This window comes from Osmerus mordax, chromosome 2 (assembly GCF_038355195.1).
Source record: "Osmerus mordax isolate fOsmMor3 chromosome 2, fOsmMor3.pri, whole genome shotgun sequence".
Taxonomy (NCBI): domain Eukaryota; kingdom Metazoa; phylum Chordata; class Actinopteri; order Osmeriformes; family Osmeridae; genus Osmerus; species Osmerus mordax.
The window spans coordinates 5,985,153-6,008,517 of NC_090051.1; the positions used below are offsets into that span (position 1 = coordinate 5,985,153).

At 43.9% G+C, this 23,365-nt stretch overlaps 2 protein-coding genes across 6 annotated transcripts in view; both read right to left on the minus strand.

Moving 5' to 3' along the window:
• The window catches only part of bcor (BCL6 corepressor), a 29,333-nt gene extending 19,367 nt beyond the window's left edge, over window positions 1–9,966 (minus strand). For 4 of the 5 annotated variants that reach the window (XM_067257960.1, XM_067257950.1, XM_067257968.1 and 1 more), the window contains exons 1-3: window positions 9,294–9,966; window positions 1,163–1,252; window positions 687–761 (exon numbers count right to left, since the gene is read on the minus strand). In XM_067257960.1, coding sequence (XP_067114061.1) covers window positions 687–689 — 3 coding nt within the window. In that variant the 5' untranslated portion in view covers window positions 690–761; window positions 1,163–1,252; window positions 9,294–9,966. Of the gene's footprint in view, window positions 1–686; window positions 762–1,162; window positions 1,253–3,095; window positions 3,177–9,293 lie in introns of those variants that run through there. The other variant, XM_067257941.1, reaches the window with a different exon arrangement.
• A 4,897-nt stretch (window positions 9,967–14,863) lies between these two features.
• si:dkey-100n23.5 overlaps window positions 14,864–23,365 on the minus strand; it is a 36,315-nt gene continuing 27,813 nt past the window's right edge. Inside the window, exons 12-13 of the mRNA XM_067229389.1 lie at window positions 18,808–18,955; window positions 14,864–17,097 (exon numbers count right to left, since the gene is read on the minus strand). Coding sequence (XP_067085490.1) covers window positions 16,927–17,097; window positions 18,808–18,955 — 319 coding nt within the window. The 3' untranslated portion in view covers window positions 14,864–16,926. The remainder of the gene's footprint in view (window positions 17,098–18,807; window positions 18,956–23,365) is intronic.

Consider the following 23,365-nt stretch of genomic DNA (forward strand, 5'->3'; position numbering starts at 1 on the left):
AATTAGACAATTTACTATCCTTTGGCTAACTGTGGAGTCAGTTGGCTGAGCGGTGAGGGAATCGGGCTAGTAATCCGAAGGTTGCCAGTTCGATTCCCGGTCATGCCAACTGACGTTGTGTCCTTGGGCAAGGCACTTCACCCTACTTGCCTCGGGGGAATGTCCCTGTACTTACTGTAAGTCGCTCTGGATAAGAGCGTCTGCTAAATGACTAAATGTAACTAAAGAGAAATTGTCGCCTTTGGTTGCATATACGAGTGATTTATTCTCATTAGTGCAACTTCATTATCCCCACTCTTACCCGTCATCCTCCTCCTCACAAAAACATCTTCACACGACACCTTCTATTAATGTATTCTCAGTTTGAGATTCCTTCAATCTCCCAATTAGAAAGACAAGTATGATTATAAACACTCTTGAACTCCTGAATCATCACATGCTAAATACCATCATGAAAAAAACACTTGAACACCATTATACCAGAAGAATAATATCTGAACAGCCCGTAATAAACCTTCAATGCATCAACTGACAACCATTTTGTATGAAGGATTATCAGCATCACTCCCATTGTGAATCCCTCCAAGAATACAGACCACCTGCACTACATGCCACTGCTGACTTATAATCAATTAACAGACCAGAGACATTTTCAGAGAGCAGACCCTGGGAGAAGGAGGACGTACCATGCTCTGAGTGATGTCGTTCCTCTCAAATACAGGTTCCTCTCAGTCTCGGCATCAACATCACGAACAGGTACCCTGAGGAGAAATATTTCATTTTGAGGGGGAAAAACGTGTAAAACTGATCTTTAAAAATAAAATAAAAAATTCTGAAGTTACAACCACTGTTTGAATAGTGTATGAGGACTTGGGAGATCCCCAGGGTGGATGGTTGTTGAGGTGGTGGGTAACACTAAACCTCTAAGACACCTGATAAGTTTTTTTTCCTTTCTTCAAGCTCCGTAAAAGCAAATTTAAATCAATCCCATCTCATTTAATATCCTTTCAAATACATCCCTATTTAGCATTTCATGACCCAGAAGCAACTCAGGGTTTACGAGTGATTCATCTGTGCAATACTCACACGCCTATACAGACCCATACACAAAATCAGAAATAGCATAATGGGGTGTTAGCTTGATGCTAGTTGTGTTCCATACTTGGGTTAATGAGAGCCTTAGAGGAGTGGGACTTTAAAAACACCAGCAGGCCTTCATCTGCACACGACACAGCCTCCACCGCTCTTCAGCCTGGGGAGAATGAAGAGAGCAAAAATAAGACAAATGAAAAGAGGGAGAGCACCACAGCAAGGCACACAGTACAGAGAGAGAGAGAGAGAGAGAGAGAGGGAGAGAGAAAGAGAGAGACAGGAAAGGAGGCAACTACTCTGCCAGACATTTATTATTGCCCTCCTTCCACACTCATCCTCACAAAAACAGCTGGTCCATCTCAAATACTCAGTAAGTCATGGGTGAGCCATTGGCCACTGACCGGGTAAGCAATGTAGGTTGAGGAGTGGGTGGAACCCTGACTAACACAGCTTTCAAACTCAAACCGGGAATATTCACAGGTCTCAATTGGCCACTGCATGAAGCAAGTGAAAATGAACAACAGTGTATCACAGAATAGCTTCCTTAATTTCATATTGTTTCACACCTTAATTCTATCATTTAGTTACATCCAAGCAGCCCTAAACTTTGTGCTAAAACTACAACGTGGTAGGCCTACATAGGCCCCCCTCTCAGGCTCTCCCCCTTCCCCGGGTCCCACTCCCACCCACCCACACGGGAGGGGAGACGCTGCAGTCATATTCTCCTACACTTCTCCATCCTCTTGACACCCATACTTAACCCGTGTAGAAACGCTAACGCGGACATTCACACTGGGGAAGGAGATTGGTGGAGGGCATTGGGGAGTAGAGGTGGTAAATTCGGATATTAGTGAGTCAGTCAAGGCTTTGCAAAGGGGGATATATTACATCACTTTGTTAAGTCAGACGGCCTCACGCTGCAGCCACTGGCATGTCACTTTTATTAGCGCAACCTCAAGCCTATTAATCACTCTCACGCAGACTCCCTAGTTCCCAGGGGCTTGGCCTGCCTGAACATCATACGTATGCAATAGAACTGAACACCGTGTCTGTAAGTGCTTCTTTTTGGAACATTTTAACGTTGTGTAAAAGCCTGAAAATGTCGACATGGCGCACAATCCAAGGCCACACTCAATAAAAACAAAAGGCGCCAGTGTGTGTGTGTGGGAGGGGGGTTAGTATGCTAGCGCAACGGGAGGAAAAGGCAGAGCATGTTGACGCCCATCTCCGCTGCTAAGAATAGTTTGTGCAACAAACAACTCCTGACGGCCATCCAATCCATCACACAGGCCACGCAGGCGGGCGGGGTGTCCAGAGAAGTAGCCAGTCAGGTTTTTTAAAACAGTGCACTGAAGCAGAGCCCGCTTCGCACCATAAAACTCAAAACCACCGGATGTTTTTAGGAAGCCTCGTAACCTGAAGTCCAGTAATTGAGTGAGAGTGAGAGTGAGAGTGAGAGTGAGAGTGAGAGTGAGAGTGAGAGTGAGAGTGAGAGTGAGAGTGAGAGTGAGAGTGAGAGTGAGAGTGAGAGTGAGAGTGAGAGTGAGAGTGAGAGTGAGAGAGAGAGAGAGAGAGAGAGAGAGAGAGAGAGAGAGAGAGAGAGAGAGAGAGAGAGAGAGAGAATTCAAAAAGAAGGAGACGAAAACGCGTCCCCTCCCAGATGGACTCTGCTTCCTTCCTAACCTACTATCACAATTTGAACTCCTGACCCGTCAGATCCAAGGGAACAAACAGCGGCCTCTGATCATAACCTCCATAGCCCATTTCAGATTTTTGCTCCGTTCCATCTGGAATGCTGTTTGTGTGTGTATGTGTGTGAGAGAGTGTGTCTGTGTAAGTTAGAGAAAGTGTGTGACAAGGGATGAAAAGCACGAGATCTAGTGAAAGTGAGAGAAGGATATGACTGGTCATGGTAAAATAATATGTAGCCTATAGTCTAGGTTACAACACTAAACAGAACAAAAATATTAACTACTCTCACTGCAGTTCCACCTTGTGCATACCAGTAAGAGAAGACGGTGATAACCAGGCTCAGGGTTCCACAAGCTAGAGCCGGACGCCCTTTGTCTGGCCCTCTGCCAGCTCACTCTGGAGCGCAGAAATTCGAGCCGCGGCAACAACAAAAAAGCTGTGTGACGCAGGATAATCTCTGCAGCGATGGGGGTGGGGATGTACAAGGATTAATGCACACACTACGCAACAATGTGTTTGTACATATACCTAAACCTCGTCTGACTGAAGTCTGCAAATCTGGCCTTGAAACAGGTATGGACTACAACTGTGACATCTTCCTTTCTTTAGACTACCAAACTGAGTAGATGTGATAGACATGCCTCCAGGGCATAAAATGGGTGATTGCTCTGGTGAACTGTAGCAATTTGCTTTGCTCCAGTGGCACCTTAAATGCTGCGATCCACTGACACAGTGAAGCCCCATGCGTGGATCACCTAGCGGCCAATTCCGCCTCATACTTTCTAGTATGATGGTTAAGCTCAAGTCAACTTTATGCAAATGAGCATGGCGTGAAGCCACGCGTAACACACATGCAAGACAAGATCTGGTCCAATCAGCACACTGGTGGGTGTAACTTGGGAGAGCTATGGGCGTGGCCTTGCTTTAAAATCTTTTTGACCCAAATCTAACAATGAGGCCAAAAGTGTGATCTCTAGAATTGAAAGGCACACGCATGCAGATCTATTCTGTGCTTTTCAAATTTGGGTTTCGAAGATACAAATCTTTATTTCTCGCTTAGATACAGTTTTGCACTTGCAAATCTTTTCAAACCTAATCTACTTTGATACAGAAAGACAAACGTGCTGTATGTTTAATAATTGGAACCAGGAATGTGATGCTTCAATTATACAAACGAGGCAGTAGTTATCCAACTATAGATAGCTATGTAGCTTTGATATTTAGGAACATTTGACAAAATAAAGGAATTAAATTGAATGCCGTCAGTAGATCGACCCGTTAAGCAATGGCGCCATGGTTCTCAGGAGCCGCTAAAGGGCACTGCTACCTTAGCATTGGCTGCCAAATGGTGCCATCAACAGGCACTACACTACTTTTGCTAATTTGTAAAAATGTAAATGCAGGTTTCCTTAGTGATAACAACACTATTAATACATTTTATAAAAAAGATTACACTTTTCCTGCAATATTCAACTCGAGAGCCTAACTGACATTTTATGAATGTAAAAACACCTCTTAAACTGCGATCATTGTAGAAAACAAGGGTCTCAAACTGACGGCCCATGGGCCATTTCCAGGCCCCTTTCCCTCCCACCGTCCAACATATGATATATACAATATAAAAGTTTTATAATCCATCCGCAACTCTAAATATGTTTTCTAGTTTCAAACCAAATCAAACTAGCCCTTTATACACAATTGAAATAAAAAGTAAATTCTTAAAATAAATACAAAACACATTCCCGGACGTTCCTCTCTGCTAAGAAAGTTAAATTCTAGCTAGGTACCTAGCCATGAATGAACTTGTATTACATGCTGGACAACATTTCAATTGGCAATTCAACAAAACAAATTTCCAGCAAACCGGTTATGCTAGCCAGATAAAAAATATATAAAAAAGCTTATTTACCATGCTTAAAGCCTCTTGTGACTTTCATATCGCAATCCCAGCCCAGACACTGCCACTGTCCAGTGTTGAGTGACTGCACTGGCACAGTATACCAACTGTTGTTTGAATCAGTTTGTTTCAAAGGGTTTTCTTTGTGGAGGAAATGCAGGCTAGCTAACTAGCAGCACAACAACATGAAGTGGAGACATTATTTTCAGTTGGGAATTTGATCTACATTCCACTTCTACGATCTATGTTAATGTTTTTATTACGTATAATCAATGTGGATGTGCAGTAATATCTCTAATCAAACTGTGAAAAGGTTTTACCCTGGATATGAGTATATCATGGTTGTCAACCAATCACATGCGCATGCCAAAAGTATAAAGCCGATATTAGAACTTTGTTGTAGCATATTGAAGTGGCCCTCCTATGAGATGACAATACCAGCAATAGCAGCAAGTCAATTTGAGTTTGAGACTCATGGTATAAAGCCACTTCAATTGAATGAGTATCTAGACAGTCATTTGGCAATATTAAACTGAACTTCCCTATTAAAAGTGATGAGCTGAAACTGTGACTAACGTGTAGGCCTAGGCTAAATGTCTACATTGTGGACACTGTATCCATTGTCAGAAGGAGAAAGCCCCAGTGGAGAAGGGGTGGCTGTTGGTGGAGAAAGCCATGACCTGACGACGAGAAAAAGTAACGAATGGACAGTGGTTTGCAGCTGTCACATTATTTGCAATCAGTGAAACAGGGCCTTGCGCCTTGCCTGCCCACCACACAGCCGTATGCAAGTCTGTGTATGTGAAACAATCCCACAGACAGCAGGAGGCCAACAACAGCGATGTTATGTGGTCTGTGCTGTCTCTAGAGCCTGGCGACGGCTGCTGAACTGGGCCTGTTCATCGCGTGCCAAAGCAGGACTAAATGGCCCTTTATGTACCATTAGCTGGTTGTAGAGATTGAGATGTGTGTAAGAGTCCCCCATGCAACAAACATCAAATACCATTTCAAATAGGCCATATCAACTCCATGACAGAATATAGACTGGTGGCAGGGTATTTGACTCTGCCTTGGTAAATAGAGGGCAGCGTTTCCCCTACCATTGTATTGGAGGGGTGGCCCGCCCCCCCAAAACGACCTCCTGCCCCCCCTAAAAGACGAGATAAAGCTTTTTTCACACACACAGGAAATGTGTTTATTGCTCGTTGCCTCAAAAGTTCAGTTAATTTGCGACTAATGTTCGCGCAAGGTTGTCCTTGGTATTTACACCTGATTGCCTGTCAATGACTGCACTATATCCATTGGCAGTGACTAAATGTGCGTGAATTCACCAATTCGGTCCTCGTGAGGAGCTCTGTGTGGTGCTGGGAATAACATTTACTTCTTTGAATAAACTGTGCAAGCTGCGTAACGCTAACTAGTTTAGTTTTGACTGGCAACATACTGACGTTGCTCATCACAAATGCATGGAATAAGGTTTGCTTCTCTTGCTAGGCTACCTGTTGCTGCCAGGTCTCTATAACTGCCTTGCGGGGCCAGTCACATGACTTTCATTGAAAATAAACGGTTTGAATATAGGTCTACCACCCCCCCTGAAAAAAAGCATAGGAGCAATACTGCAGGGTATTGCATTGGCACTGGATGGTTCATATTATAACCCTGGTAACTAACGCATCGTCTTGGGCCTCTCAAATTTCAAAGAACCCACTCGTGTCCAGCGCTGAGTGACAGGTTGAAGGAGCATACGACTGTCTAACATTCCATTCTTTGTATCATCTTAATTGTTTTGAGGGAATATATCTGGACTTGTCTGATACAGGAGACCGCACCCCACCCCTCCGCTACAACCACAAACCGCTCAGGTGATGTGCGAAGCAGTGTCAGTAAGATTTTGTCAGCTGCCTAGGGCGGTAGACCAGTAAAACAAATGGGGCTGCTTGATCAAGACTGGGCCTGCAAAGACAAGAGAGAACGAGGTGGCGATGTCATTCTCACTCTGATCAAATTATAATCTGAAGTAACATGATTGACATACATGGGCCTGTATGCTACTGTGATTCCTGGCTGAAAATAGCCCCTCTCCCATCAGTCTGAAGCACCATGCGCAATCTTATTTGCAAGACTAAATAAAATGAACCAACTTTATTCAATAATGGATACAGCTCTTGTGAACTGAGAACAGTCGAAGAGTCTCAGTGGTTTCCTCTCTGTGCGAGACTCATCTGCTGGCGGGGGGCCATGACACGTCTCTCTGCAAGGAAGTGATCCGTGTGCTCCAACCTCAGCGGAACAAAAAGCTTTGTGAGGCGGAGAGGGAAAAAAAGGCTCTCCCGTTTCAGCGTAAGGTCTCGGGAGACCTGGACGCAGCGCAGCTTCAATCAAGCTGTGACGTCTCCTCCGGGAGCTGTGCAGCACGTCGAAACCCAATCTCTCCAGGCTCTGTAGGGCGCTCGCTTTTGTTCACACACGCACCTCGCATGGGCAGCCAAGAACTCCACAGTGTTGAGATTGTGGTTTTACTCACCCGACGACAACAGAGAAACGCCGCCACCACCACTAAGGAATTGTTTCCTAAACCCAATGGGAGCAATTAGCAAATGACCAAAAGGCTACTGCAATTGTCGTTACTGTAGTTATGCAGATCACGCCTAATTAAAGCAGTATTTTCCTTGTATCCATTTGTAGTATACCTTGTTTCAAACACGTCAGAGGATCTCAAAACGTGGTTACATTTATGCTTGGTCAAAGCAGATTATGACAACATCTTTGGGTATAGGCCCGGATTCCCCAAACAAATCCCATTGATCTCAGAAGATTACAACGCAACCAAACTCTGGTTAATGGGTTGAAAATGGAGGTGGTGGAATTGCCCCTTCAGCGCAGCAGATCATCATGTCTCAATCGCCCCGCAGAGAGCCACACAGAGTTTGTCACACTGGCAAGACCCATTAAAGACAGAATAAAACCCAAGGCTGCAGACTGACATTGTCATGGACTTCAAGGAGGGTTTTTCTCCCCCACTGCTCAAGTTTTTTTATGTGACAGATCCAGAATCAGCAGCCGTATATTTATTTTTTACAAAAATCTACTTTAAACCAAGAAACGTGTCAACACTGGTGCACTTTCTTGCCTTTTAATAAATATGCTAAATCGAGACCAGAATCTAATGCATCCGTTTATGACTTAAGTATATTGTATGGCAAAGTGTAGTCATGAACTCATGTAGTAATGCATAGCCTAATTAACAAGGTAATGTGTACATATATCCAGTTAATGGCATGCATGTGGCTTGTGGCTGTGGCTATAGGTTTTCCCCAATATAGCCTACAGTTACAGATTTATCGATCAGAACTGGCCGTTAAATATTTGCCTTTACAGCCTGTTGGTAAGTTCTTATCTTACATGGCAAATATTTGGCTTTAAATAGTTATGCTTGGACCAAATTGCCGATGAGATAAAGATCGATCCCGCGCGTTTCCCAATTAGCGCTTTATCAGTCCCTCGCAGATTCTCTAACCTTTATTTAACCAGGATACAGCACTGGTCAAGAAAAGGAAGCTTGTTCTGTATCTGCATACCGTGGGCAATTTCAACATAGGACACACACCCTCCAAAAATTGGAAATATGACGGGAGTATCTATAGCCAACCAGGATACACATTAATTATACAGTCCGTGAAATGTAGGATATCCTATGCTAGATTTTATCAGACAAAACCCGGACTGAAAGACATGGTGAAGGATGAAACTGTTTTAGTGCGTCGTCTGTACGGGCAGTGATGCGGCATTCAGATTAGACCTACTCAAATCTCACATTTGGGCCCTCAGAGACAGATCCACCTCCCACAGACGCTCTTCAGACATGAGGTAAACAAATCAGCCAACGCATGCGGGGCGCACATAAACCCTACACGCACAAAAACGCGCGCGCGCGCACACACGCACACACAAAAACAAACAAACGGGGGCGCGGGGGTTCCTCGAACTGTGTTGAGCCGTGTGCGAACAGAATCAGTTCAGGGCGAGGCTGGTTCCGTAACCTTGTTTAGCGCAGACACGAGACGCGCACGCCTACAAGATGTTAATGTTAACCATATTGCCCATCTCCGTAAAACAAACATGACCGCATATCCCAAGAATATTGTAGAGAAATTAGGACTTAAACCATAACTAATTTGATCGCTTTTCATCCATTTACTGACCAGGTGGCATGTCGTCACTTCTAACTCGTCCACTTGACAGGGCGGCCTTGGTCACCAAGCTCAGAGCCGAATAATTAAAGCCATGTTATTTATCAACCGCATGCCACTGCCCCGCCGAAACACACAAAGACCACCCTATGAGCTATTCTGGACCCTGCCCGATTCTTTTCGCTTGTCTTGCACACTTTAAGCGGACTCCACCAAACGCGTGGTGGAATTTGAAATGACTATTTCCACGATCGGAATGGAAACTATTTCGTTTAGAAGAAAAGTCAATAGGTTGCAGTTGTGATACCAACAATAGGCATTATGTTCTCTTAACTGATGGGACTGGGCTACGGGGTGAGCCATAACTTATGATAGTATAACACAACTAAAGGAAAACTGTTTTATGCACCTATTTGTCTTACCTGGATATTTGAGTCTATTTCCAACCGTCGGCTGAAAGCTGTTCACGCCTGGTTCCTGTTTTTCCAAGTTCTTAACTGTTCCAAGCAACAATCCGTGTTTAGGCTACGCGATATCCGTAGGCAGTGAGCTACGGACTTCTCCTTAAATAACAAACATTCCAAATAAAATGAGTCTCTTTCCCGGTTTAATGACTTGCCATGACACATCAGATATCTTCAGTTATTATTCCTTCAATCTCCCTTGACGGTGCTGTTTCAAATGAGCACAAATGTCACCAGGTCGGCATGGCAAAAGAAAATCCCTTTAGATACAAACCTTTATTGGGTAGAACTGTCAAATGAACCATAATAACTACAATTCCCATGGGTTGGTATCTTCGTTGTCAGATTGAGCTCAAAGATACAGGTGGTGAGGTCCGCGTATACTCAAAAAAAATATTCAGCTCTCCCGTACTTCGCAGCAGCGCCATGTTGGGTTTCATCGGAGCACGCCGTTACAAAAGGCTTTATCTAGGCTAGTCTTTCCATGTCCATTTTCTCGAGACAATTCTTGTGTTCAGAGAATGTCCAGTAATGTTTCGTTTTCCGTGTTATATCCGCCGAAAACTAGACAGCTCTGTTTTGAGACGAGGACGCCGGGAGCTTGAGGGAGTGCGAAACGGGATGATGAGTGTGAAAGCTTGCCGTGAACCGATCGACTGTCTACTCCAACTCGCGCAGTCTCTACCCAGAAGGCCAGTCGGGGAACCGCAATTACCGTCACACGCGCGCGCGAACGTAGTCCACACACAGACACATGGGCTGCTGCTGCACGCACACACACACACACACGAACACACACACACACTCAGCGGGAATAAAAATATATTTCGATCTGAACATTGTAAGGTACGTCGGAGTTTGATGACAAAAGAGTGAATATGGTGCTGAATGGTTGTGCTAAAAAATCATAAGGCTCAAGTCGTCAATTCAGAACTGACCGGTATTCATTTGCTCAGATTATTCAATTTGTGTTGATATAGCTTAGCCTACATGGAAAGTAATAATGACATTACTTTTAATTCATCAGAGGTTGTACCAAGCTACGAATTCTTGTTATTATTATTATTTTTACAGTCACGCCATCCCAGCTTGAACAGAAGCTGAGAGAGAGAGAGAGAGAGAGAGAGAGAGAGAGAGAGAGAGAGAGAGAGAGAGAGAGAGAGAGAGAGAGAGAGAGACAGGGACAGAGACAGAGAGAGACAGAGAGAGAGAGAGAGACTGGTGGGCTGGGGATTCCATTGGTTGCTGAAGTCTGGGATACATCTACTAGACTGCCATGTCAATTCTAGAAGAAGGAGGCGAGGGACATCCACAGGTGTGTGTGTGTGTGAGGGTGGGAGTGAGAGAGTGGGGAACAGTAAATGAAAGGAAGTAGCTGGCAAAGGAAGGTCTGCCGTACTATGTGCAGCTGTTGGGAGTACGAGTTAAAGAGGCTGCGCCAGACGCGCATTGCACATCCTCCTCCTCGGAGATCACACCGTCATTCACACGCCAGCACATGCACACTACATACAATATTCAAAGGAAAACTGTTTATTTGGGTTGAGTGTGACTGCCCTCAACTTAGGTGCAAGGTTTTAAACAGTTCATATAAAGACACGTGCGAGGACGGCTAAAAAGAAAAAGCGAAAGGGGAGGGAGTGTCCAGATGAGGATTCTGAAAGAAAATGATTTTAGTGGTTTACCAAATGAGTCAGAGTTCATACTGCCATGGAGACTTGTGCAAGGTCAGCTAGAACAAAACAAGAGAAGTCTATAATTTGATAGCTCTGCCCTTTATTGTTTCTGTAGTCCCTGCAAGTGTAATTTTTGCAGTGTAATTGTATTCTGCTGTGTCTACCTGTAATGTCTGTTTAAATAGTGTGTGTGTATGTTCTAGTGTCTACAGTATGTAGTGTCTATGGGCCTAAAGCTGTAGTGTAATTATTTAAGTCAGTAGTCTGAACCTGCTTGAAGAGGAGCTGATAGTGACATCATTGTGGTTGGGTCTCAAGGTTAAAGGTCACATACATGAATACTTCCCCAGATGGAGATACAAGAGGCCCTTTAAGACAATCCCCATGGATTTTCTCTCTGTCTTTCTCTCTTTTCCTGTCTTTCTCTCTGTCCATCTTTTTGTCTCTTTCACTCCGTTTCTCTTTGGCCACCACCAGGTCAGTGGCCTATGCTGACTAACCGACATAGACAAGAGTCTGAGTTGGAAACAAAGTTGCACCCAACAGTTTACTGTCATGGACTGAACAGAGGTGGCATCTGGTTTACAAACATGTAAGCACACACAAATATGCATACACACATATTTGTGCTTTTGTGTTAACTGTGACATATAACACAGTCTGTCTTTGAGAAGGCTTACGGTAAATGTGATCAAACTGTGTGTAACAGCAAAGTATGAGTGTGGTGTTGATGAAAGTGAAGGTTTTCCTTGTCTATTTGCTTAAATGTTATTATTATTGTGGTTCTTAGTGTGTGATGCACGTGTGAGAGTATACGTGTGTTCGTGCCCAAGAGTTTGTTTGCGTGTGTGTGAAAACCAAAACAGCCGGAACACACACATACACCGGAGTAGGAACAGCACTCTGGGAGGTCACAGTTATCCAGCCATCTGCTCTAGCAATCAGACACTGTAACGAGGACTGATACGCACACACATACATGCAAACACACACTATTGGAACACACTCAGACAATAACAATACACACTAAGCAAACAATCCCCCCCAACACACACTTTTCTCGCAATAATTCATTGCCAATAAACAAACAAGCAATGTCCCACACATACCCACACTGTCTCATTCTCACACACACGTAGGCTACACACACACACACACACACACACACACACACACACACACACACACTCTTCAGACTCGGGTTGCAGGAAGCTCTTTGCACGCAGCTCAGTCTGCAGCAGCCGGTACTAATCAGCGCAATCCACCTGCAGATCGTTATGAATCGCTTACCGTCACACGCAGACAAACCCGCACACACGCACGCACACATACGACATTGATCATATAACACGGGGTAAGAACCATTTTTCTTCAGGGTGTAAAACTACACATCGTCAGAAATCCAGCAAATCTAGAAGATGCGCATAGACCTACAACAAAAGCACAACAGTCCACGAACACGCATGTTTCACCCCACCACCACCCCTTTGAGGGCTAAGCGGTTCCCCACGGCGCGCCACGCAGCGCTAGCTCGGCCTCAACGGGGATAATTACAGACCAGCGCGGCAGGGCGGGCCTGGCTTGGTGCCAAGACTGCTCAGTGATACAGGAGAGTGGGAAGAGAAAGCGAGGGTCGGACGGTATAGAATAAAACGATATCCTAAATTCTGTCAGATTATTACCAATAATTCCTCTATTCACTACTACATGTTATCAGACCAATTGGCACCTGCACCAGAGTACCACGCAAACAGAATCTCGGGGAATCAAAAAAAGGGATAAAAAAAATCTTAAAATAAACCTATAAAACCACAGAAGCCTGTGTACCGGCGAAAGCAGTCTGTCTGTAATCCTCATTCTCTTCCCCTCCTCTCTCTCTCTCCTCTTCCCCTCCCTCTTGGAACTGTCGAGTTCCGCTCGTAAGCTCGCCACCCACCCACACACCCTCCCTCCCACTTCCCCTCCCCTTCCCCCACTGGCGTAGCTCTTGAGCTCCGTAGGGCTGACAGCAGACACACACACACGGGTTTACGCACACACATAGATCATAAACACATCGGCGTACTGAATGACCGTCGGTGTTCCACGTCTGCTCCTCGCATGCCACTGCGATTTGCCGCGGCAGGCTGGATATTGAAAAAAGATATAAAGAGCAAGAGAGATGAGAGCGTTAGGGTGGTGAAAGCACACACACACAACTAGCAAGCCTATAAACTTGTCCCATAGACAGCCACTGATAAACATTAGGTAGGCCTACACCACACATACCTGTCACCTGACTGCATGGTCTCATTCAACTATTTATCCACACTTATTTGGGCCGGAGACGTGAAATTAGTGAACAATCCACCCGTTGTCAATTTTTCAGATTGACTAGTTTTCATGCAGTCACTCGGATTTCAGGGTTTAAAATTGTAAAGAGGCGGAAGGAACTTTGCGTTGTGAGGGACTAAACCTAAAAACCAGTATGATGTGACCTGCCTGTGTCGCACCCGATAGTAGCCTACACAAACGGCCGTGGGACACTATTGAGACCTATAAGGCGGAAAGGGAGTGGGACAGTCTAGCAGTGGCATAGGCCTACTTCTTCAAAATACTAAATATCCTAAGCCTACCATATAGGTTTAACTGCATGAGACATGCTTATGCTTCAAATCTGAACAACTGGAAACTAATAAATGTTGTTATCTATGGTAAATTTGGAACAATTTATAAATTGATGAATTGGGCTATTTTGCCACTTTTTTGTAGCGTAGATCTAGTAGGCATGAGGCTACTCACACTTTTAAGCAACTGTCAAAACTACCATAAAGTTGAGGCAGAGGGGCAGATTTTATCAAACATGGGCTGCCTTGTGATGTTGGTTTCTTTCTAGGCTACTTCAGTCATATGTTTTTCTGTCGCCCTACCCCCTCTCTATTTCTCTCTCTCTCTCGTTGAGTCTTTGTGCGTCACCGCTAGGTCATGGCCGAAGTCCAACATCGGCTCCGGTTTCTCCCCGAATCCCTGTGTAGCCAAACGACGCCTATGCGCTCTCTCTCCCTATAGCCTACTTTCTCAATTTTTTCTCTCTCCGCTCTTCCGCTGACACGTTCTCTATTCCACCCCCTTGTTCTCCCTCATGAGATCTGCAAAATTATTTGTTGGTGGAGCAAGCCGGGCTAATAGTGGGCAGTGCGCGTGTCGACATACCAGTGGCTGCAAGTGTAAATTGTATCCAATCACAGCGGAAGATAGGGAAGGTAGGGAAATCCATTCTCACGGTACGAAATGCGTAACGCTTTACCATTTGAAATGAATCATGGGCAGAGCTGCGTGGGGGGCGTTTCCGTGGTAGGGGTAGATTTCTGAAGCATGCGGGTAGCGTTTAAAAAATCTATCACCACACCAAAATGCCAGAAGTGTGAGTGTGTGTCTGTGGCTCGATTATCTTGTGAACCGGGCACTGTATGAAGTTAAGATATGGTAGGTATATGGCTCAGGACCAAGTGCGATGAAGTGCGTGAAGTTAATTGGACATGACAACTAAAAGTCTATTTGAGGCAATAGAAAGGGCAGCTTTTGAAAATACAAGGTCGGCCGCTACCCATTAGGGGGGGGTCCCCAAGGTCTGACAAACTGCCTTTAAAAAATGTGCCACATTTGACAAACTTGCATTATTTCCGTTACATTCTCAAAATTGAAAGTCTATAATGCCAGGAATCTGTGTGTGTATATGTGGCTCGATTATCTCAAGAACCAGGCACTGTATAAAGTTAAAATATGGTAAAAGTATATCTCAGGACCCAAGGACGTGCAGTGAAGTCTTTTGCAGCCATTATAAATTATTAATTAGTTTTTTTTATTGTTATACCTTTTGAACACTGGATGGTGTATGGGTATAGGAGAGCTTCATAGGTGACTTCACCTGGGAATAGTGCAGGTGATTGGGGACCGGGAGGAGCACACAGTTTTTTGTATTTTGTTATTAGTAGAATGAACCACCACAAAGTAAATTTGAGGTGATATAAAAGGCATAGCTTTTGAAAGGGCAAGGCAGGCCACTGTCTATTCTGTTCCGTTTAAACATTACAAGTTTGACAAACTTTCCATTCAAAATTCAAGAATGTGAATTTGAATTGAAAGTCAATGAAGAGGATTTTATAAGATTATAATCGTTGTTAACCACTTTGCCATAGTCAGCGAGGGGTAAACTTGTTTTGAGAAAAACAAAATGGTAGGGGTGTCGATGGGATCAGACGGAGGCCTATAGAGCCTCCAGACCGATGAACAGTTATTGCCTTGGCGTTGATGCTTTCTGAGGGGGTTTTCACCTGTACGTGACAGCCAGGAAGCATTTAACCAACGAGTGGCTGAACAGATAAGCAAACCCTTAATGAGAAGCCGAGACCCATCCCACGCACAGAGAGAAAACCATAGATGGCATTGCACGTTGTCCCGGGACACAAACAGCTCCACCACTCCCAGGTCCAAATGTAAGCGTGGTGCAAGTTTTAAGTAACCAAACAAAAATCCATCCTTGATTGGTAGTCTCCTAGCCAGCGTTGAAATTCTGTCAAAGATCTTGGAGGCAGGAAACACCAATGGCACAGGACTCCAAAGGTTCTCTTCTGTCCAACTCTTATAAAGAAGTGTATTCAAACAACACCTTAAAAAGTGGTTTACAATGTGAGTTTGTGGGGCTGTATTTGACAAGAACTTGGTTTCAAGAGAGTGAGTGCATTGGTCAGAAACTATGTACAGTATTATTTCAAAAGGGGCTGATTGGTTTGTGTAATGTCTTCCTTTTGCAGGTACTTTAATCCAAAGTGTTAATACAATATGTATGTGTGTTCCAAACAGCAGGAACTACACCCATAGGGTCCTAAAAATTATCATTCCAGTCACAAAGTCAGCATACAAAATAAATATAGGATATACACACAAATATATATACAATATTCATGTCATAAATAGTCAAACAAACAAACACAATTCTGTGAAATGGAAGCAATACGTGTATAAAAAATGGTATGAAAATAAGACACTTGTAGAAAGTTGTAGCAAAAACAGTTATACTTTATAACGGGACAACAGTCCAGACTTCAAAGAGCCAAAGCAATCCTGGAACTTTCTCACTAATAGCTCTCTTCGTCTTCTGGTTTCCTCTATCTTCCTACTCTAATTTCCATTCTTTAACCCCCTCACCCACTACTGGCTACACCTCTGCTCAGATACCTGATTTGCCTTTCGACACAGACACGTCTGAAGTTGCCTTGTCACCTCCACTCCTCCTCTCTTCCCCCTCCTCCACTTTTTCTCCTCAGCTCAAAGGGGTCGGTGTAAACGGTCTCCCCTTGCTCTCCTTGCTCAGCACACATGCTGTGTACAGAACATCAGTTCAGGATGTCTCTCTTCTAGGCAGTGATGCTTCACACTCATTTACTGGGCTACATTTTCAGAGCTACAGTTCAGTTAACCCCCATTTTACATCCCAAAGTTTTTTTAGTACAGAATGCAGCGGGGAAGGGAAGGAAGGGGGAAAAGGAGAGAGCTGGCTTCTTGAGAGTTTTGAGATACAGCCAGTATATGTGGGAAGCTTTTGAATTATCTTTACATTATCAACCGCTGCTTTCTTGACCTTCCTCTTTAACACTGAAAGATAGACTGCCAAGCAGGGAAGCAGTATTTCAGGTAGCTGCAGTTTTGGGGGGAGAGTGGGGTGTAGGAGCGTGCCTATGTGTAGCTTTACAATATCAGATAGATAAAACCATAATAAAAGCTGGCAGCTCATGTCCCGCTTGTCTTGGCCAGAAACCCATGCTTCTGTTTAACACACTCCCTGGATCTCTATTTCTTACACTTTGTCTGCTCCCCCACACCCCTCTCTCTCTCTCTTGACCCTATTTTCTCTCTTTCCTCCCCTCCCTCGGTGCTCAGGGTCCTCTGTCTTTTAGAGTCATATCCGGAGAAAAGAAGAGCACATTGGCGTCTTCATCATCGCCGTCTTCGCTGAAGTCTTCCAGCTCTGTCTGGGTGTACCGGACCAGCCCCGGGTGGTACTCCCTAATATTCGTCCTGTCACACAGACGAGACTGGAGCGCCAGCTGTAAACACACACACACACACGCATAGTAACTCAAGGAGGTACAACCAAAATAATACCATGAAGCTCGAAGATTCAGAAGTGTAAACAAACAAACACAGAAAGCATAGCTAAACTGCACACTGACTGCAGTACCACAGGGCCAAAAATGCTGATCAATATCAGAGAGAGATAGAGGGCATCAATAACAATGCATGAGTGAAGGACAGAGTTCAAATGAAAGTAGGCGTACACATAAGATCTCCCATTATGCCGGCTTAGTTTGTTTACACTGAACCTAAAGAAGGCGGAATGATGCCTCCCCGTGTGTGATTTTAGATAGCATGCTGGCGTTTAGGAATCAGAAGCGTGACGTCCGCATCGCAGTCTAATAAGTGTAGTCCCACCATGCCGGCTGTCCCTTTTAAACAGACGTCAATTTGGCTCTGTGACTACCTCCGCTGCCAGCTTAATGCCGGTACAACAACGACCCCCCCCATTCCGTGTTCATACCTTTTATACAGAACTGCGAGGCGGCATAAAGGGACACAGTGCTGCCGTGAACAGGTCATAAAAGACAGATAGAGGCTACAGACAGGAATAGACAAAGATAGGAGCAGATAAAAAGAACAGAGTTAGGTACACAAGGGAGGAGAGAAAGAAAGAGAGAAGAGAACTAAAAGAATTGCAAAGAATGTGCCAGGTATTAATGATAAAGAAGAACAGACAGAGAATGAGGTAGACAGCAAAGGAGGCAAGGCACCTCTTAGAGAAGACCGAGAGAATAACAGAAGGAAAAAGCCCGGAAAAGGAAAAGAGCGCTGTGAAAGCCAGAGAGCGGAGATTTCATAACAGAGGGGGAGGGAATAAAACAGAGAGAGAGAGAGAGAGGAGTGTGAAAATACAGATTCACTGCGGAGAGGGGAGAATGTTTTGACGCCATTACCCCCACCCCCGCTCTTGTCTCCCCCTGCCAATCTCGCACCTGATGTGTGTGGGCTGCTGGGATTCGCATGCCATGATGAATAACAACCGCCTGTTAGTCATGATAGAACACGCACGCTTGCCTACAAGCACGCACACACATACACACACACACCACTAACTCCCTCTCAGACAGTCACATCAATATATTTTGATATCTCCCTCTCACTAAAATATGTGCACAAACAGAAAGTGTGGTCAGGTGTATGTGTTTAAATTTTCCTTTCCTTTTTGGTGTGTACAAGAGAAAGTGGAGAAGTGTGTATAGGAGAGTAGGGTACGGGGAGATGAGTAGAGGAGAGAATGGAAGGGAGAGGTGTGTCGAGGAACGAAAGAAGAGTGGTGTCTTACATTTACATAAATGCATTTAACAGACGCTTTTATCCAAAGCGACTTCAAAGAGAGAGCTTTACAAAAGTGCATAGGTCATTGATCATAACAACGAGATAGCCCCAAACATTGCGGGTAGCCAAAACATGAAGCATACATTGTGAAAACCAAATAAGTCCAAAAGGGAAGAACCATAAGAGCATGTAGTTAAACAAAAGCTGGGTCTGCTCGGCGGCAAGTACCCAGAAACTCAATCGCTAGCTAGTTACCATAGACCAATCTAGCTGCTATACCCTGAAGCTCTGCCCCTGAGACAAAGTTTAGCTAACACAATAAATGAATCAAAGTCTGAAATACTCACAAGAAGATGACAGTCAGGATGTATACTCAGGTAGACACAAATGCACTCTGTCTTTACCTGTATTCCTGTGGGGCTGAGCAGGCTCCAGGTGTCTCTGTCCAGACCGAAGACAAAGGCATTGGCCAGGCCGTGGAGGGGGGCAAAGAGTACGTGAAGCAGAGTCAGAGGGAACAGCGGCTCCTGGGGATACACCGCATTGTGGAGCCTGAAGAGGGAGGCAGTGAGAGGTGAGATGTAAGAGAGCGGGAGGAGATGATGGGGGTGACACAGGGACAAAAATAGATACATTTTCACATTGAGAGTGTGGGGGATGAAACAAACAGAAACAAAAATAAGAACACAAACATGTGCAAACATTACGTTATACAAAACAGGACTGGGCGGTATGGCCTTAAACGTATATCACGGTAGAATTCGAAGGAATCTTAACATTTCCATTCCATTTGTTTCTATAGAATGCAATGCGCACCGGCGCGGAGTTGAATTTTTCCAACTTTTGCAGAATTGCCTTTGAAAAAGAGCTAAGACCAACCGATTTTTATATGTTTACTGTATAGGTTAGGGTTAGATGGGTCAGTTACAACGTCACATTCTCTCTGTAGAGCGAACACCATAGGAAACCTACTCAAACTTGACTTTTGTGGTCATTGTGTGATGGCAAACTCTGTATCACTGCTCTTTGTAGCATTGGTTGTGCTTAAGTCACTAGGGCGGGCTGAATTTGGTTGTTCCACAGCATCCGCAGCCTCTCGGAGGACCAGCGATACAGATTGTGATTGCAGGCCTTTGCGGACTCAGTCTGTAAACGTTTGAAGTAGTGTCATATAAAACCAAACGATAAATCCTGAAAACAAGGCTTTCCTCCATCTGTGCAATATTGGTTATGGGGATGCGGGAGATTGCTTGCAATGTTTGAGTTAAAGTTCTGTACGGTAATTTTATGCCGTAATTATATCCATACCGTAGGGAAAATCATGTCATTTAAGTTTGTGTAAAGTTCCTTACAGTGGGTTTGAATTGGGCGGGGTTATGCTAGGGTATGTATGACAAAATAAATTCTGCAAGCCAATAATGAAAAAAATCCAGGCAGTTGTCCCACCCCCAACAGGCGCAACTTCAAGAAAACCTCAACTCAAAGATAACTAGAGAGGGTACAATTTCTGGGGAAATTGTAGGGTGTGCTTGCTTGCGTCGGTTGCACAGGGGTCCGTTTTTGAATGACATTTTTACAACTGATATTTCTGTATATTTTATCTAAAAATGCATACTTATTATTTATAAAGATGACATAGATTTAAAAGCATTTTTTTTTGCTGCTCATTTACAACTGAAAATACGAGTGAAGTGTAGAATGAAATAGATGTCTTCTCATTTCCCCTGCAAGAGGCAGCCTCATCGTTGAAACAAAACGAATAAATTGGGCAGACCGGTGTACAAATTGACCTAATCTCTATGACTTAAACGTCATTTTAAGTTTTTCCCTTCTCATGATATTTTCAGGCATTTAGCCTACTCATTGCATTCATTCATTAATAAAGAACCCCCTTTGAAGATTATTCTACGACGTTACCCGGCAGTAGAAGATGGAATCGCGATTCAAACAATACCATCTGCTAACTGAAAATATGCCCCCCAAAACGTAAATAAGCTTGACATTTATTTAGTGGAAAATCGCTCATTCATAAAAAGCTCACTGGTAGCGATCATTGCCAGTAACAACGCAAAATGCGATATAGCCCTGTGTGGAGAAGCTGCCCCGGTAAATTGTACTACTACGGTACAGTACTAGTAGACTACTGCTGTGTTCGTCTTGGTAGCGATAGCGTTGGTTGAATTGGATTTAACGTTCCGTTGTACGGTTTAGGCTGAAATTAATTATTTTCATGAACAGATTGGCAACGTTTAGGCTGTGGCAATGAAGTTCAGGTTAGTAGTTAGATAGACTTTTGATTAAGTAAGGGGAGTGCCGAACATGTTCTGTCGCCGTTTGACTTCCTACAGCTGTGTAGATGTTTTTGTAGTGTCTCGCGTAGGCTACAGCATTGCAGTGAGCAACACTGGTTTGAAACCACAGGTAATGATAATTTCACCCACAAATCGTTTACTTGTAATGTAATGTCATAATAAATCCTACAACGAAAATGTATTTGTGAGGAATGTTTATTTTAAAGATTGAAAACAGATGCATCATAGACCACTATAGTATGTGTTGCCCGGGCAACAGAGGCTAATGTCATGATGCTAATGCTTCAGTGAAATAGTAGACTACCGTTTCCAAAAGTAGATGTGGGCCTACTTCCTTAATAATATCAGCTAATATTGTACATTACATTTCATAATTGTGTTTCACATAACAAAGTAAAATGAGTAAATAGTTATCACCATGGCCTCTTTGCTTGTGGCGTTCCTGCAGCTGCCTTGCAGTAAAGCTATAGTTAGCCTAGCTATCCCCCAAGTTAACAGATGTGAAACGAATGTTCTGCTACAGGTAGTCACGCGTGTTTTCGTGACGTTAGTGACGTAGTGACGTTAGTAACGTCAGTGACTGTGGCTAGCAAATTAGCCACCGTTAGCTTCACTTTTCACCACAAAAACGCAATTTCTACTTAAACCATGCAACGGAACGTAAATAAAAATACAACCAACGCAATCGCTACCAAGACGAACCTTTTGACACCGCCGTTGTGTATGTAGTCCAAATATTGACTGATCCTTAGGGGGGCGAAAATAAATAATAAATAAATAAATAAATATATATGTGAGAGAACAAAGGTTGTGCTCTCGCCGAAGGCTTGAGCACACCCAATTATAAATCAGGGCTCGCATTTCAACATGTTCACAGGCGACACCTTGTATTCCTCACACTGAGAAGGGATAACTTGTCCGGCTAGATACAATTAATGGACGAGGCGCAGATATACAGAGGGAAGTTTTCTGCCAAGTTGATATCGGTCTTGAGTTATACAGACTCGAGTCAGCTCAAGACCCCCCCCCCCCTCCACCCAGACAGTAAATTATTTTGAAGCTCACCATTCAGTGACAATTTTTATTGAATTGTTTTCACATGCTAGATGGCTCAAACATAATATTGTAGGGCTGAACTAAGCAGATTTCTTTTGCGCCATTGCTGTGCATGACTGTTGCTATGAGAGATGTCGAGATGTCAATCAAAACGTTATCAGCCACGCCTACACAGTCACCATTCACTATTTTAAACCAAGTTTCTTGGGGCTTTAAAAGGTTACGTGAAAGGTAGGTTGATACATTTCTGGCTGCCATGCCAACAGCACTTCACAAGGACAAGAGGAAGAGAGAGCTCGACTCCCTCTTCTCCTCACACTTTCCAACCGTCGCTTAGCTGTCAGATTTGTGGCCTTTCTGTCTGTACTTCCTTCGCAATTTCTCTTACGTTTTCACTGCATCTCTCTCACACTTTCTCTGCATCCCCTCTTTATATTTCTCTAACATATAGCAGAAATCTAAGGACGTTTTACTCAAACTACGGGGCCAGGGTATCAAAGTCTAAAACTAGAAGTTTGTATTGGATATTTGGCTTGCTTTAGGCATAAATAAATCACATTTGTGGTGCACTTCACGTGTGGGGGTGAAACCTTTTTGATGTAATTGATGGAGATGTATAGCTCAGTGGATCAACAAGTTGAGCCACTGGGGCGCTAACCTGACTTGCCAGATGGTTTGTTACATATAACCAACTGGGAAATTGTCCTTGGAAACAGTTTGGAAAGGGCACTTTCAAAAATATTTGTCAGGTGATTGGATAACCCCACTATCACTGTCTATCACTGTCTAACTTGAACCACGTTTGTAGCTACCAGTAATTCCTCTTAGGATGCTGATTGGTCCGGTCTGGCCATGAGCCATGAGAGTTTCACAGTTTTTCAAACACCATAAATAAAGTCAGAATTCAATGCACAATAAACCAGGGGCCTCATTTATAAAACTGTGCGGAGGATTCATAAAAAATTGGCATGTGAACAAAATACAGAAAGTGCTTACGCATGGTGCTACAGACACAAGTTGTCGTTGTTTCCAGGAGAAAGATTCCTTCCTTTATTAGCTATAGTGTTTGTAGAGAGTGTTCATAGATTTGTTTACGTGACTTCTGCCATTGTTAATGTTGTGCTTGGTTCAGGGAAAAATTAGATGTACATTGTGACGTATGACCTGGCTCCTTGCTGGCTTTCTAGCCCGAGGAAAATCTAACCGTTTCTTAGAAGGCTCGGCAGTTGAGCCAACTCCGAACAGGCACTAGCACCAGGTCTGAACTAGCACCCGGTTCACGCTGGTGGAAAACAGGTACAGGGGGAAAACCAGCAGCTGTATATATTAATTTCACTTCCCATTGAAGGTGAAATAAATCAGAAGTCCCCCCCCGCAACACACACACACACAAAGCCTGCCTGATCTGCAGAGCTTTTTTACACACATGCAGTTTGGCGAGTCCCTTGACACACACGTATGCACAAAAGCATCTCTACACCCATACACACCACACTCATGAATACCTAACATACAATGACAAATTCACACTGTCAACAGCTTTGCCCAAGGCATTCAGAGACATAGGCACAGCAAGGAAAAAAAGAAACCAAGA